This window comes from Coloeus monedula (assembly GCF_965178545.1).
Source record: "Coloeus monedula genome assembly, chromosome: Z".
In the NCBI taxonomy this organism is placed as follows: Eukaryota; Metazoa; Chordata; class Aves; order Passeriformes; family Corvidae; genus Coloeus; species Coloeus monedula.
In genome coordinates this window covers 46,187,454-46,203,057 of record NC_138822.1, presented here as the reverse complement: position 1 = coordinate 46,203,057, position 15,604 = coordinate 46,187,454, and the positions used below count along the sequence as shown (strand labels likewise).

Here is a 15,604-nt window from a genome sequence, read left to right as displayed (position 1 = left end):
AGTTTTTCTTCATACATAGCATTCGAAACAAATGCGTGCTCAAATTATTCTAAAATTCTGAGTGAAATATTGGTGATGACAAATTTAGATAACAAGAGCCTGAAACACATCTGGGTGTTACATTCATTCTAAGATAATTTACTGATTACTGTGCCCCCTTTGCTACTTTGTCATAATGGAGTTATTAGTTTACCCTCTTAATATCACGTATAAAATTGCCAGCCTTATGAGATGTAAACACAGACACTCCCTACACCTTCTTTCTTGTGTGTACACGAAAAAGGTAGCAGAAGTCCCTCTTTGTATATTCATTCTTGGTTTGAAGCCAGTGCTTAGTGGTGCCTGATGTGGACTAAAAATATGTTTTTCAGGATTGTGGAATGGATCAGGACACTACAGTGCCCAAACTGAACTTTGGGTATTGGCTGGATAAAGCTATTGAATGGGGTCAAGCCACTACGTTGGAATCCCAGAAAGATGTGTGCCTTCACTTGCCCCAGCTCCAGGAATTTCTACATCAGCTTTATGAAACAATAAAACATTCGGTAAGTGACTTTAGAGGGAAGAGTGACCTATTTTGAAGAGGTCCTCTGAAACAATCTGCACCATGTTTTGGCAAAACCAGAAGCTAAAAGTAGCAAAGAGGTTTGTCTTGTTCACCTAATGTATTGCTGGATCAGAGGGGCAAATTGGGGAAACAGTCACAGGTAATGGAAACAGGAGAATGCTTCCTGCTTCCCTGATTGTCATAGGTTAGCAAGCATAGTCCTGGAAGGGATGTCCTTGCCAAGGGATGCTTACAGTTTCCTCTGGGACGTGACAGAACCTATCAGCTGGCCAGTTTGAGTATGGACAATTCTTTAAGCCACTTAAAGTTGTGACCACCTCTGTGATCCACACTTAAGAATAGAAAACCCTGAGGCAGAGTCTCTCTCTCGTTTCCCGTGCTGGCACAGGTGGCTGCGGGCCCCGTGCGGGGGCCAGCGGGCCCTGCTTGGGCCCTGCTCCGGCCAGGCCGGGCTGGGCCACGGCCATCCTGGAGCTGATGGGCCCTGTTCCAGCCATGGAACCCTCCCCCCCCAGCCCTGCCGTGGGCAGCCGGAGCGGCCTGGCCCCCCCCTCCACTGAGATAAGCAACATTCCAGCTGCAAGGCCGAGGTGAGATTAACCCTTTTAGTGCTGTGAAGAGCTGAAAACCTGAGGGAAGAGAAAGAGGAGATGCTTAAAGCTGAAATTCTGTTGTAAAGCTATGATGCATCAGAGTATCCTGTTGTAATTTCATGAAGGCATGGGGGGTGGAGTGTTCAACTCGTGCTTGTGAGCAAAAGCACCTGCGCTGAGATAGGCAGATGCTGACACAGCTGTAATTTCATGAGAAGTTTGGACAGGGAGAGATGGAAGTGATGAGGACTTTTGCTCCAAATGGAAAAGGAGAAAACCTCAGTTCCTAGAGATGCTCCCAGAGATAGTCCTAAAGATGAAGATGAGAAAGACCCTTTGCTCCCAGGGAAGGAGAAGGGCCTCTGTTCTTAGAGATGAAATGCTCCCAGAGATGGGTGAAGAGAACTTTTGTTTCTGAACAGCTCAACCTTAAAATTGTACCCCAAAAAACTTCAAGAGCAGACCCTCGAAAGCAGTTGTGGGAAAAGCTGCAAGTCGGGGGGAAGGGACTCACATGTGAGCAGAGAGACTCCTCATCCTAAATGGACTGAACAAGGTTGTTATGGAAGTGATAAACAGACTGAACATCTCAAGGGTTGTCTTTTTCACATTGTCAGTGGGAGAAGGGAGGAAGGTGGGGGGAGGAGAAGAGTTCTGAAAGTGTGGTATGATTTTTTTTTCCCCTGTTTTAGGTCTGTTAATAAACTTCTATATGTTCTTTCAAGTTTGGTGCCTACTTTGCATTTCTCCTAATTCTTATCTCACAGAAGATAAACAGTAATGAGTATTTTGGACCAAACCACTACACTAAATTGGTGTTTCCACCCGGTTACAAACCCAACCCGCTACACTGATTTTATTGTGAAAGGAGCTTTTTCTTCTTGATTGGTTGATGTCACGTGAAATTTCCCAGCCAATGCTCTAGCCTCTTAACAAAAGTCATTAAATAAACAAGAATTTGATTGTGGTTGTCAGGTCATAAACTGGATGATTTAAAGGCCTTAACATGCAAAACTGTAACTGATCTTTTAAATCTTAGAGGGTCTGCTGACACGTTAACCCCAGTGTTATGGCACACAGTGCATTCTAGCAGCATGGTCAGATCACTGGCATAAGTTGCTGCCTCTTCTATTTGGTAATTTAATTATTGTCTGCACTCACTTGAGTAAATGTAGTTGTTCATGTTTAGTTGCTAATATGTTTTCCTGAGCATGGCTTTTTCAGTGTACATATCCAGTATAATAGCTTTAGAAGTACTGCATTATGGGCATAAGGCTTGCTTCTTATGGAAGTTCTTATTTTTAAATATTCTTATCTGTAGAGTGTAAAGTGAGGTTTGTTTCTGAACTGAATTTAAATTTTAAATTTTAAGTAAAAGGTTTTGGGGGAGTGGAGTTTCTTCCCATATTTGTATTTCTTTTTCCTTAAGGGGAAAAAAACCATTGCTACCTCATGTAGTTCGAGGCATGGCCTTAAATGGACTTTGTGAATATGGCCCCAGAAACTCTTGGTCTACATGAGACAAATTTAAGGAATTTATTGCAGTAGCAGGAGATGGTTATCATCCCTGCTACTTGCATGTTATCTCAGCACAGCACTATTTTTCAAAGCCTTCATTTATTAGATAGTAAAGCTAAAAAAATGGTGACATACAACTGCTTACACAGGATTGTATATAAACTACGTTGTTCACTACTTTTATCATGAAACTGCTTTCTGTTTGGTTAGAAGTTAAATGTTGGTTTGTTACTGGCTAGTCATTAAGTTAATTTAAAGAAAGCAAGCAGAAGTAACAAGGATAATTTTATGCCATAGCAGGTATTAATTTCTTCAGAAACTGTGAGACAGTGTATTATAGCAATGAGGTTCAGCAAAAATGCGTGTTTATTAGGCATTTAATACAATGAAATCTATCCTTGCTAGTCACTAATACTGATCTGGTTGCTGGGTGTGAGGCAAATGAAAAAAATTTCTAACATAGTTAAGTATTAGGTAAGGAATATGTGCAGTGTATTTACTTTCTTTTTGTTTGTTTTTATGTTTTAGCAGAGTTCAACTGTAGCAATCCAACAGTTCCCTTTAATTGGACAGCTTCTAGGAAGGCTCTGTTGGAATCCTTTTGTTATAGGATATGGTAAGAATGTGTAAAGAGATTTCTGCAACAGTTCTATGAACCTTATTCTGTAGAAATTAGGAAAATATGACTTGTTACATACCATGATTTTTTTTCATAAAAGCACAACATTCTTTTTTACTGAAGTAAAATTATGAGATGAAAAGGCTGTGTTATTTAAAATATATGGCTTTCAGAAATGTTAAGTTCACTTTTGGATCTAATTAATTTCATGGTTTAGTTATGGAATCTTGGCTTGGGACCAGTAGGTTTTAAACCCAGTGAGTGTTTATGTTCATCATGATTTCCATTCTCATCTTTTGTTGTATTGATTACATTTTGCTGGAGTCTCAAAATGTACAAGATCTAGTGCTTCAAATTACTTTCACTAGAAGTTTCCTTCAGTATGTATCAGAATATTATATATGCTAAGATAGAAGAATTAACTTTTCTGATATGTGTGTTTTTGTAATTAGTCTAAGTTATGATTGTGTTTGTTTTTATTGAATTCTGAAGATGTATTTTCCCTATCTCTCCATCCTTAACTAGTGAAAATGTGCATAGAACCAAAATTAAAACAGTAAAGGGGTAACATAGGAAAAAAGCATATGAACAAAGAAAGTGCTCTTACTGGTGGTGAGTATGTGTGTGAGTGAGAGTATAGAAGAGAATATTATTTTGGCACAGGAAAAACTGTTGGGAGGGAGGAGACACTCCTTGTACTATGTCATCAACATTTCTGATACATTTTTCAGGAACTGAGATGTTGATATTTTGATAAATTACTTGGGATCTCATTTAAACAGAAAACTAACTCAGAGCTCCTCTGTGAGCCCCTTAAAACAACTTTTTATCAGTCTTTTGCTCTTATTACAACTACAAATAAAAAAAAAGGGAAAAAAGAAAAAAAAGTAACAACATGTCTTTTCTGCTTTATGCTTCCTTTTGGGGGAAATACAGAAAAGGGCAATTTTGTTTTCACCTCAAGGGTTTACTAACTCAAGCACAGCATACATCTTCTATTTTGGCTTTGTCTTCTAGACAGCTCTAAGCACAGACAATTAACTTGTCTGTAAAACACATAGTAGATGTGTGTAATGTCAGCACTTCGCCTCTGAAAGGAAAATTTGGGAAGGAACCATAGGTTTAAACATAAACCAGTTTTGCAGAGCAAATGTGTGTTTTTTGGATAACTTTTTCATACTTTACAGATGTATTTTTACAGTGGAGAGGTTTCCCTTTCAATCATGGTTTTTGAGTATGTTGGTAACCATTGATGTTTACAATTACACACACGCTTTGCTTCTAAGTTTTTTTTTGGAATATGCAAGTCTTTAGACAATCAGTTTTTCTGAGCTGACAGTGTATTGTGTTATAGAAAGTAGCTTCACCTATATTTCTCATCAGAGTTGAAAGCCATCTGTGTCTGCTTTTGGCTCCTTTTTGCAAAAATCCCAGCAATACATTCTTGGTTTCCTCTACTTCTTTCCTCTTTTTTGTGTTCCTTCAGCATTTTCTGAAGCTGCAAAAACACTTTTTTGCAAGTTGGTCATTACCTCTGAAGTTTGCTTGAGAATGAAGTTTTACTACAGGTTTCTTTTTTTGTCTCAAAGTGGCAAGCAAGCCAGTTCAGAGAACTTTACTTGCTGGAAATGGAATCCTTCACTTTAGTGCTTAAGGATTTTCTGACATCAATAGACCTGAAGATATCTGCTTATACATTCCCACCACTTCCTCTTCTTAGAGCCACCTGAACACTCTTTGGACTGCTGGCATTTTAGATTCAGCAGTTTTTCATTTTGTTTGGCACTGGTTCTGAAGATATCCTTTAAGATAATGCTGGCTGTAGCAGATGCTGACTCTCAAGTGGCTTTCATGTAATTTTTCATTTGGATAAATAGCTCATTCAGGCCTGTGTCTGAGACCAGGCCACCCTCACAGACGAAGGAACTAATTTTGTTCAATTCAGTCTTTCATACTAATAAATGGAAAAGGAAAAACATTATACTTCTGCCTCATGTCCAAACCACAATACCTATCACCTGAGATGAATGTCTGTTGGTGCTGGAAGCTGACATGGCTGACCACTCAGTGTAGGAAGCATGGTCTCCAAGGGAAAATAATCTCCTCATAAACACTCCAGAGCAGGAGGTGACCAAGTTAGCCTTATTTAGAATGCTAATGTGAGGGAAGCACGACTGAAGAAAATCTCATGGCTGTACTTGTGGTCTTAAACCACAAGGGATACAGAAGGAATTCAGTCTTGGTAAGGAATTCCAGTGGTTTTTTGTTTTTTGGTTTTCTTTGTGGGCTGTGGGATTATCTTCTCAGTAGGACCCTCCTGGTTTGAGTTTTGAGCTCAAATGTCTTGAATCCCAAACTAATACTATAAATGCTGGGGGATTTCTTGGTGGCTCTGTATGTCAGTACATGTGTGTGAGCGTGCAAGCTTGGGAATGCATTCATTTCCATAGAAAGCTCAGTTTTAGCTAATGAACATTTTCTGATACATTTCAATAAAATTGTACAACAAGTTCTAAAAATATTATTTCTGTCTGTAAGATTAGGGTTTTCTTCCTTCCATCTGGCCCCATTCATGACAGGTTATTTATAAACTGACTGTGCTCAGGATGATTGAGGCTACACGGTGTTATGAGAAAAACATTCCTTTTTGTTGTTTCTTTTTTAAAAAAAATTTTGTTGTGAGATTGGCAGGAAAGAAGGACAATCTGATTGATCATAAAGGTTTGGACTTTTGACTGGTTGATTGGTTTGAGGTGTTTTAGGGGGTTTTTGTTGTTTTGTTTTTCTTTGTTCCTTTTTGTCAAAAGTCCAGCAGATAGGTGGTAACCTCTTCTGAGCTGTAATTTCCACCTTTTGAGTTTTTAATTTTATTTCTGTGGATGTATTAATTGGTTATTTGGGTATTAGGCATTCTTTCATGCCATAGTAAGATCAAATGCCTTGTTTGTATCCTGATAATGCTTTTCAGTGCATATCATGATGGTATGTTTTCCATGGAGATCACAGTTGCTAAAAAACTGTGAGGAAAAAATCCACCAGTAGGCTTTTTATGGTTCTGTGTTTGGTCTTTTGATATGATTATCTTTTGCAGCTGCAGTAATTATTTTAAGATCGGTCTTAATCTTCCCGTCTTTCATCCCTTGTTCAGGGCAGCTGTGAAAAGAAAACAGTGAACCAAGAGTTGCCCTCAGAGTGTGTCATAGGGTATATCAGCAAGAGGATTGTCTGGGCCTCTTCCCTGTTTTTCACAAATCTGTGGGAGGCTAGCTCAGTTTTGATCAAAAAGTAATTTTTTAAACTAGGAAAATCTGAAGCTGTACCAGTTCCTTGTTTTTTTGGAAACTGTTGGCTTAGCTATGAGATCAGTATAGGTTGGTTTCACTTGGCTTGAGGTTTGAATGTGTCTGTGTTAATCTGTGTAAACTCATTATGCTGGCAAAGTGTGCCATCTTAGTTTATCTAAGCTCTGTTTTCATGATTTTAGCTTTCGTCATACTGATTTACATTTCTGACAGGCAACAATACATGCAGTGTATTTTATAGTATGCAGCAAGTCATGATGTGTAACAAAAAAATCTTCTCATCCAGAGGTCTATTCAAGCATTTGTTGTATGCATTTTTTTCACCTCATCTTAATTTTTTTAAGTCAAAAGAAAACAAAAATTTAATTAAAATGACTTATTGATGTACTGTAGATGTACAGTATGAACTGGGTGAGTCAAAAGAAGGAATACTTGGACTATGTGTATGTTGTTTGAGATAAGAAGTTTGGACTTGATGTCTTTTTTTCTGCCTTTTTCTGTGTAATTTATGTAATTGTAAGTTATGTCAAAAGCCAGACTTCATAATCAGGCAGTATTTTATATTAGTAATTAATAATTTTTAAAATCTTCGTTTTCCAAGAAGCAATTGGCTATGATTTAGTAATTTAAACAAATAAACCATTCTGGTTTTTCCTCCCATGTAAAGTCATAGTAGAGTTTACATGGAAGGCTTTTTTGAAGGAGGTAGTTGTCTATTAGTGCTGACGTCTGAATGCCAGTTGAATATAGTTATAATCAGAGTTTAGGGATACTTTGAATTTCTGCTAAGCAATATGCAGGATGTGTCCTTTAACTTCAGAATTACAAAACCTAGGAAATTATTAGCCTTGTAAAAATCTGTATTAAAACAAGTCCCCAAACACAGAATGGCAGAATACCCCAAATTGTGGTCGGTTAAAAGGGTGTGCTTGGGAAACCATTTCTGTTGCAGAGATGTTAGTCAGTGGGAGGTCAGTAATGGCCTCCAGGCTTGTTGGACATTTATGAGGAATACTGGTTTAACTCAGTGTTAACGTCTCTGGTCACCTGGTGAAAACACAGGCATTACTTAATGGATCTTTTAGTTTTTCCTCAGGCTTTCCCAACAAAACACTTCTAAATAATACTGTTTATTACGTCCTGGATAACAAATACACAGAAAACAAAAGAAATCACTCATTGCACTTGATAATCAAATTATCTCATAATATAATTTCTAAAACTGGTAGTATCGCTTATTTGTATGATTTTTAACAAGAAGGTTGTTGCTTACTGAGTGAATATTATGTCAGGACTACAATACTACATCCAGTTTTCAGAATTTTCATTTCAATCACACAGTTTTGTTTTGGGATTAAATTCACTGTAAAACATATTGTTACATGCCAAAGAACATTAGGAAAAAAACCACCAGGGCCTATTGAAAACAAAGGTGTGTGAAATAATCATGAGTTAAATGGCTCTTCAGCTGCTCCCTTCAGATAATCGTCTCCTCTATAACAATATCTGTGCATCTGAGCAGTGAGAGTCATGCTCATTTTATAATAGATTCTTAAAGAAGAGAATTCATTTCAAACAGTGGATTAGAGTTAAGTAAAACACACTCTGATCCTGAGCAGAAAATCAGAATAGGATTTTTTTCCATCATCATTTACCTTTTCTCCTGTCTGCAGAAATGTCATTTTCCTGAGGCATGGAGACTCTTTCTGTATTTTTACAGAGAACTTGATCTTTTAGGTTCTAGTCATAAATGGTTTCATAGATCACAAACTTTAGTTTTTCTTAAGTGAGCATACTTGATTTTTGCAAGCTTTGGACACAATGTAATAAACTATTTTACTACTGTTGATTATTGTCTATTATTAATGATATTATTTATACTGAGTTGAAAGTTCCTTGAAGATAGCTTCAGGGTTTTTTTATGTAAATTAATTACTAGGTCCTGCAAGTTTCTTAAGATCATCTAATTATTGTATAGATTCTGAACATTTTGGTACCTTTTAAACTGCTGTTGAAGGAAATGATTACACAAGATGGATACAGTGAGTAACGTTAAATGTGTGGTATGAATTTGGTAGAATAGAAGCAGTATGAGTTGAGGCTGATACTAAGGCTTCAATTTTGTGGATGGATAGAGATTTTTGTGTGTAATTCTGTCTGTGTTTTGTTGGGGTTTTCTTTTCCCTCTAAGTGTATCTTTATTTGCTTTTTTTTCCTACAGATGAAAGCCAGAAAACTCTGATGTGGTGCTTGTGTTGTCTGTACAGCAGTGAACCACAGAGCACTGTGGAACTGAAGGCCAACAGCTGGATACGGGTAAGTGAATGAATCCTTCCCAGGACTGCTTTGGATTAAATTGATTATTTAAAGGTGCTGCATCTATAGCATAGACACACTGTCATTTAAGAAACTGCTCCAAAGACAACTTGCATACATCTTGTGTTGAAGTGTATATTATTCTAATTATAACACAGTCACTATTATTCTCATTTTAAATCCTACAAGGAGGAGGCATTTTACATTTGGTGGTTTTGATGGCTTTTAACCAACTAGATTCACCAGGTCTAGTATCCTTGACTAGTGAGCCACAACCACAAATCAGAAGGGAAGCAAGTGTTGCTATTAAAAATAAAGAACCTTTCAATTAGGGTAAAATAAATAACCTGGAGAAATGCCATGGTTTGTTTTGAAAGTGATGTATATTTGTTCTGTAATTTTATTCTTTTTTGTTTTTGTTTAATCTCCTGCCTATAAAGAATTTAATTGTATCCAAACTTTCTTCAAAGAGAGTCAGAGAGTGCTTGTGTGTGGATTTATATTTAGTGACTTAAAGAGTAATGAATCTCTAACTTTAATCCCAAAATTTGGGTTTTGCATGGCACATCTGTTCATATTTTATATATTTCCACACTGAATTAACAAAGCACATGAGCATGTATATAGCTTGCTGCACATTGTTTCTTAATACTTTACATTGCTGAATAACAATTTGAGAGTGCAGTTCTGTTGTGTCCTTGCATTTTTCATGGGTCCATGTAAAAATACGGTAAAAAATATAAATGGAATTGTTAATATATATTTTTTTATCTTTTAGTCCTCACAACTAGTGAGAATGTAGCAGCATCATCATTATTTATGTACAGCTCTGCTAAAGCTGAAGATGCTTCTAGATTTCTCTAGGTAGATAATTTCTTATTTATTAGTTTATTTTGTATGTCAGATTATCTAGGTATGCGTGTAATACTAGGATGTACAAATTACTATAAAATAATGGATGATGATGATGATGGAGATTTTTATGTTAGTAAACAACTGTTGTTGATTTAAAAGCTGTAGTCCTAGAAATATGTTCTCACAGTCTTTTAGATGGCCTTGGATGCCTGTATATACCTGTTTGGTGGGCTGTACCACATACCATGAAAATTTGAACAATTTAATACTGAGTAAAATCACCCTTATTTTCTTCCTTATTTTCAGGAGGCTTATACTGAGGTTACTATACTTGTAATTCAAAGTATGGCAAGGCTTGAATGCCAAAGTAAAATGATATTAAAAAAACCCGCTCTGCCTTTTCTAATGTAGTCTTGCTGCTTTCTTATATTCTTCGTAATGAAATAGGAGAGGCACAGGAGTATGCAGTTAGTTATCAAACAGCAAAATTTGTCATTTTTGGTTTTTAGTAGCATAATATATACCTATGCATTAATGATGCATGTTAATAACATATGCAGTAATGATGTTAAGTGGTGAGGGAGAGATGTACCCAGACAGTCTACTACAGATAGCTTTGGTTTCTGGGAGGGGAAAAAACCAATTGTCTTAACTTAACAACATTTGACTCATCTGATTAATGTAATTGAGTTGATGGTATTGCTGATACAAGAAAAAGTATCAGGTAAGCAGGGGCAAACAGCTGGAGATAGGTGGGGATGGAACTGCTGCTTTTATCTTACACTGAAACTAACATGTCAAGTATTTGATTCAAGCTGCCCTGTAATCTGCGGAAATTTTTCCACCTACTCTGTATGTTTCAATCACCCGTAATAGCCACTGTGACCTGATGGGTCAAGAGTTAACCTAAATCTTAGGAAGGAGGGAGGGCATGGAGGAATTCAAAGCACAAACATATCTTACTAGCTATTTTTATCATTCAGCACTTACCTAGTTGCCTTAAGTGGGTGTAACACAGCATTAAAATACAGCACGTGGGATTAAAAGAAAGGGTATTATTAAATTGTTTTCTATAATTAGTAGAATTTCTCTGCAGTTTCTTACTGCCCAGTGGGTATCATCACAAAGCTTTTTGAAAAAAGTGGTTTTATTTCCCTTTCCTTTTCATCACTGTAATTCTAGTCATCTGCAGTTGTGATACAATAAGGACTATCATGCTTGTTTTTATGGAAAAACCTGAAATAAATGTTTTGCTACTCTTAAAGGTTTTGTTTTGCCATCTGTGATAATGACTTATATTTTAAAAAAGTAACACCCCCCCCCCCCCCCCCCGTAAATCCTCTGACACACCTAGTGCACATTTAACATTGTTTCCTCCTGGACTGCTTTTTCCTTGTTATGTGTGTCTCAAACGATTGTCACAGAAAGGGATCAAGACACGTTTTTTATGAGAACCATAATTTGAGGTTTTCATCAGCTGTTTTAATATTGACTGGATGATCAATCTCTGCAGTGATTTGATCTGACCTCAGTGTTGGTAATATGGCAGGAGCTCTTTACAGCAAGGTTATTCACTTGTGGAGAAGATGCCCCATATGTTGTGGTACACTGGGGGAAAAAAGGCCAAAACTCAAAAATTTACAGTCTTTTGGGCACAGGGAGGAAGGTAGTTCTACGACCACATGATGTAAAGGGAATTGAAGTCCAGAAAGAAATTTTAAATAACACTCCGGAAGTTTGAATGCCACTAAGGTTTTTATAGAGAACTTGCCTGTACTTGGAATGAAATGACAGATAATCTAAGGTATTTAAGCTCTCCATGGAGGGTATGGATAGCCATACATGACCACACAGAATGGGGATCTGTATCAGGTCCATGCACACTGATGCAGGAGCTGTGTGAAAGGGTTTTACCCGGAGGAACTGCTTTTCACCTTCTACAGAAGTGATCTTCTGAGTGGCTTTGTCTTTTGGTCCAGCAGTCGATATCTCATTTTATTTCCTCAGCTTCATACTTCAGCATACACTGAGGAGGAATACTTAGTTTTTAAAAAGGCAGAACAGTTCAGTGTGTAGATCAGCATGTATCAAATAAATTGGGATCTTTGGGTATCCATTTAGTTGATGATAGAACAAACAAAAGATCAAAAAAGCAAAGCAAAGGAACCAACCAAACAAAAAAACCTCACCCAAACAATAAGTAGGAGTCTGTAATGGAGACAGAGAACTTTGCCTGCTTACCATTACTATTACAACAACAACAACAGTTTAAAGTTTCTTCCTAGTTTCATAGGTTTTAAACTGGCTTGCATTAAAATTTTTCTCCCAAAATGCCAAGTTGTATCTGATTGGAAAATTATATTATTCAGTCACGTTAGTGTTGAATCTTGTCCTCCCTTTGCTTTTATAGCTATGTACATTGACTATGAAATTACACCTTGCTTTTTTTGTCATGGCAAGTCTCAGTTCCTGAGGAGTGCTGGGGCCTTTCAGTGCATCTTTGGCTAAGGTCATTGATAGGAAGACTAATCTCAAGTCTTTTGTTTTTAGCTACTAAATTGCATTTTCAAAGTTGCAAAAAATGCATTTAAGGCTAGCTTACTTTTTAACTTTCCTGCCATTGTCATAGAAAAGCTGTGTTGTTTTTAAGGGCAGTAAGGGTAGCTACCTACTTGAAATGCATTATTACTACATTTCTGAAACCAAGATTGTGCAGGTCTGTAAGTCCTTTAAAAGAATAAATTGTGAAAAGAAATTTATTGAAATTTAATTAAAGTGTGCAATGTAGACTGCAGTCTTCTTAGGATTAGATGCTACTTAAAATGGTAGATATTTTTGGTTTTGTTTATGACTCTGAGCCATAGTGTTGGAATCCAGGTTATGTAGGTCTTTTGTAAAGTCAGGCACAGTATAGGAAGCCAAGATACATGGTGCCACAGATTTCACACTAATAAAAACAATAATGACCTGATGAAACCAGTTTAAAAAAGTTACTTAGTTTCTCCAATTGGCCTCTTCTGAGCAGAGATTTTTGGAGCTGTGAAGTAAGTTTGGTTTTAAGATGGACTTCTTTCTGTCTGATGGGGCTAGAACAACTTCCTTTCACTGCACATTACTCTTGCAATCAATCACACTGCACCAATTGAAGCAGGTTTCCTTTTTATTAACTTGGCCACACTTTCTTCTCTGCTCTCGGTTTATAAGATGTGGTTATGAATTGTTTATGGCTTTGGAATTTATTTCAAATACTACTTTTATTGTATTGTGTTGGAAGGCTATATGTACTTAGGAGAGCGTTACAGTCCATCTCTTCAAATTGGGTAAAACAGAAAGTTAATATCCTTTCTTTAAAATTTTGTCTTTTTTTTTCTTTTTTTTTCCTTTTTTTTTCTAAGATTTCTTTTTTCAGCGCTTTACTATGCCTCAAAGAAATACAAAGGAACAAGAATATATACATAACAACATAAACATAGGAGTGGAAGACCTCTAAGGCTTGCCCTATGTTTTTAGAGGTGGTTTTTTTGGCTTGGCCAAGTTTTTCTTTCTGAAAATATGTAGTTCTTTTGCAAATCTGTATCCCGTGCATAGCCATATCTATCCCCATCTTTCTTACAAGCCCCCTTTAAATACTGGTAGGCTACAGTAAGGTCTTCAGACCTTAGAATAAGACAGTTGTATTTTCTTGTCTATTTTATGGGTAGAGGCTTATGTTGTAGGATATATGGCTTCTGTGTATTTGACAAAATATAGTATGCTGAATATGTGAGGCAAAGTTTGAAACTGGACACTGTTGTTTGTAGAACACAGTAATGACAACTTTGTTGCTTATTATGATAGCTGTTTACTAATTTAGAAACAGTGGTGTATATTCTTATATACCAGTAGATGGCAATCTTCATATTACATACAGGTACACATATATTAATTTTATATTGATATGTACACAGTTTTCTGTTTCACAGCATTCTAATAAATACTCTTCCAAGGAAAGATGAACTTTAGAAGCCAGTTTAGAAGCCAGCTTCCCTGCTGCCCTTGCTGTATGGCATTGTTGTCTGGTGTTGGTAGCACTAGTGAGAATTCTATGTTAAGATTCCTGACATTTTTGACAACAGTACAGGATCCTCACTAATAAGAAAATAAGAAAATGCACAGTGCATTCAGTTGAACTGAGTTTTGTATTTTTCTGCCCATAATTTTTCCACAGATGTGGAAGAATTCTATCTGTGTTTTCACCTGTTTTGATAGTGACTGATTGATATTTATGGCGGTTTTTAAGCACTTAGGGGTTTATATCCAAGGATCTGTTACACTGAAGAGTATATCTGAACAGTTTAGAAAACCGTGGTTCTGAAGTGCTTACAATGAAAAACTCATCATGCTAATAGCATGAGAAAAAAGAAGCATAAAGAAACAGCTATTCCTTTTCTCTAGCCTCCTGCTTCTCTCACTGTTACAAAACCACAAGTAGTATTCTGAACAGCACAGGTTTTTTTGTATTTCCCCTTCTTTGTCTTTCCTTATGGTTTCATAATAACTCATTTATCTATGGTCATGCTTTGTATTTTATCTATTCTGAATGTTTTTCATATGTCTCTCATTGTATTACTTGGTTTCCTGCTCCCATGTTTTAATTCATTCTGTCACGTTTTTTTACCGCTGCTGCTTTCACGAGTTTATTTTCCGTAGGCACGAGATTTTCCCCGCGATGTCGGGTTCAACAAATTACACCTTATTTTGTGTCTGTTCTCTTGTCAGCAGCTAGCCTCTCCCAGTGCACGAGCACCAGCGCGGTCAGCTGTGAGAGCCGGCGCCGCTCGGAGCCAGGAGATGGCGATCTCCGCTCTGGGTGCTCGCCGGTGTGTCCCTCACACATCGCTGCCCGCGCAGGGAAGCTGCCACTCACACCCGTGACACAGGGATGTCACTTTTTATCAAAACACACCTGGATGTGTTTTGATAAAAAGGCAGGTGTGGTGTGTTGCCTTTTATTTGTTAAAGTTACTGTAGAATGGCCAGGGCTGGAAAGGTCCCACTATACCAGGTTGCTCAGAGCTCCATCCAGCCTGGCCTTGAAAGCTTGTGGATGGAACATCCACAGCTTCTCTGGTAAACCTGTGCCAGTGCTTTACTACCCTCACAGTAAAGCATTTCTTCCTAATATCAAATGTAAGTCTACTTTGTTTTAGTTTATATCCATTCCCCCTTGTCCTGTCGCTACGTGGTCTCATGAAAAGTCTCTCTCCATCTTTCTTGTTGGCTCCCTTCAGGTACTGGAAGGCTACAATTATGTCACCCCAAAGCCTTCTCTTCCTCAGTCTCATCCCAATTCTCTCAGCCTCATATGAGAGGTGCTCCATCCCTCTAATCATCTTGGTGGCCTCCTCTGTACACACTCCAACAGGTCCATGTCCTTCCCGTGCAGGGGACCCCAGAGCTGGATGCAGTGTTCCAGGTGGGGTCTCACCAGGGCGGGGCAGAATCCCCTCCCTTGCCCTGCTGCCCACACTGCTTTGGATGCAGCCCAGGAAACAACCGGATTTCTGGGCTGTGAGTGCCCATGGCTGGGTCATGTCCAGCCTCTCACCCACCAGCAACCCCAAGTCCTTCTCCCCAGGGCTGCTCTCCATCTGTTCATCCCCCAGCCTGTGCTGGTACTGGGGGCTGCCTCGATCCAGGTGCAGCACCTTGCACTTGGTTCAGTTGCATGAGATTCCCACGGGCCCAGTTCTTGAGCTTGTCCAGGTTCCTCTGGATGGCCTCTCGTCCTTCAGGTGTGATGAGATCTCATGAGAATGACAAATAAAAATGAGTGCACCCTCTAAGGAAGGAC

At 37.9% G+C, this 15,604-nt stretch overlaps 1 protein-coding gene across 1 annotated transcript in view; it reads left to right on the top strand.

Annotated features, from left to right (window-relative positions):
- The first annotated feature begins 377 nt into the window (after positions 1–377).
- FANCC (FA complementation group C) overlaps positions 378–15,604 on the top strand; it is a 62,764-nt gene continuing 47,537 nt past the window's right edge. Inside the window, exons 1-3 of the mRNA XM_082300941.1 lie at positions 378–545; positions 3,208–3,295; positions 8,822–8,916. Coding sequence (XP_082157067.1) covers positions 381–545; positions 3,208–3,295; positions 8,822–8,916 — 348 coding nt within the window. The 5' untranslated portion in view covers positions 378–380. The remainder of the gene's footprint in view (positions 546–3,207; positions 3,296–8,821; positions 8,917–15,604) is intronic.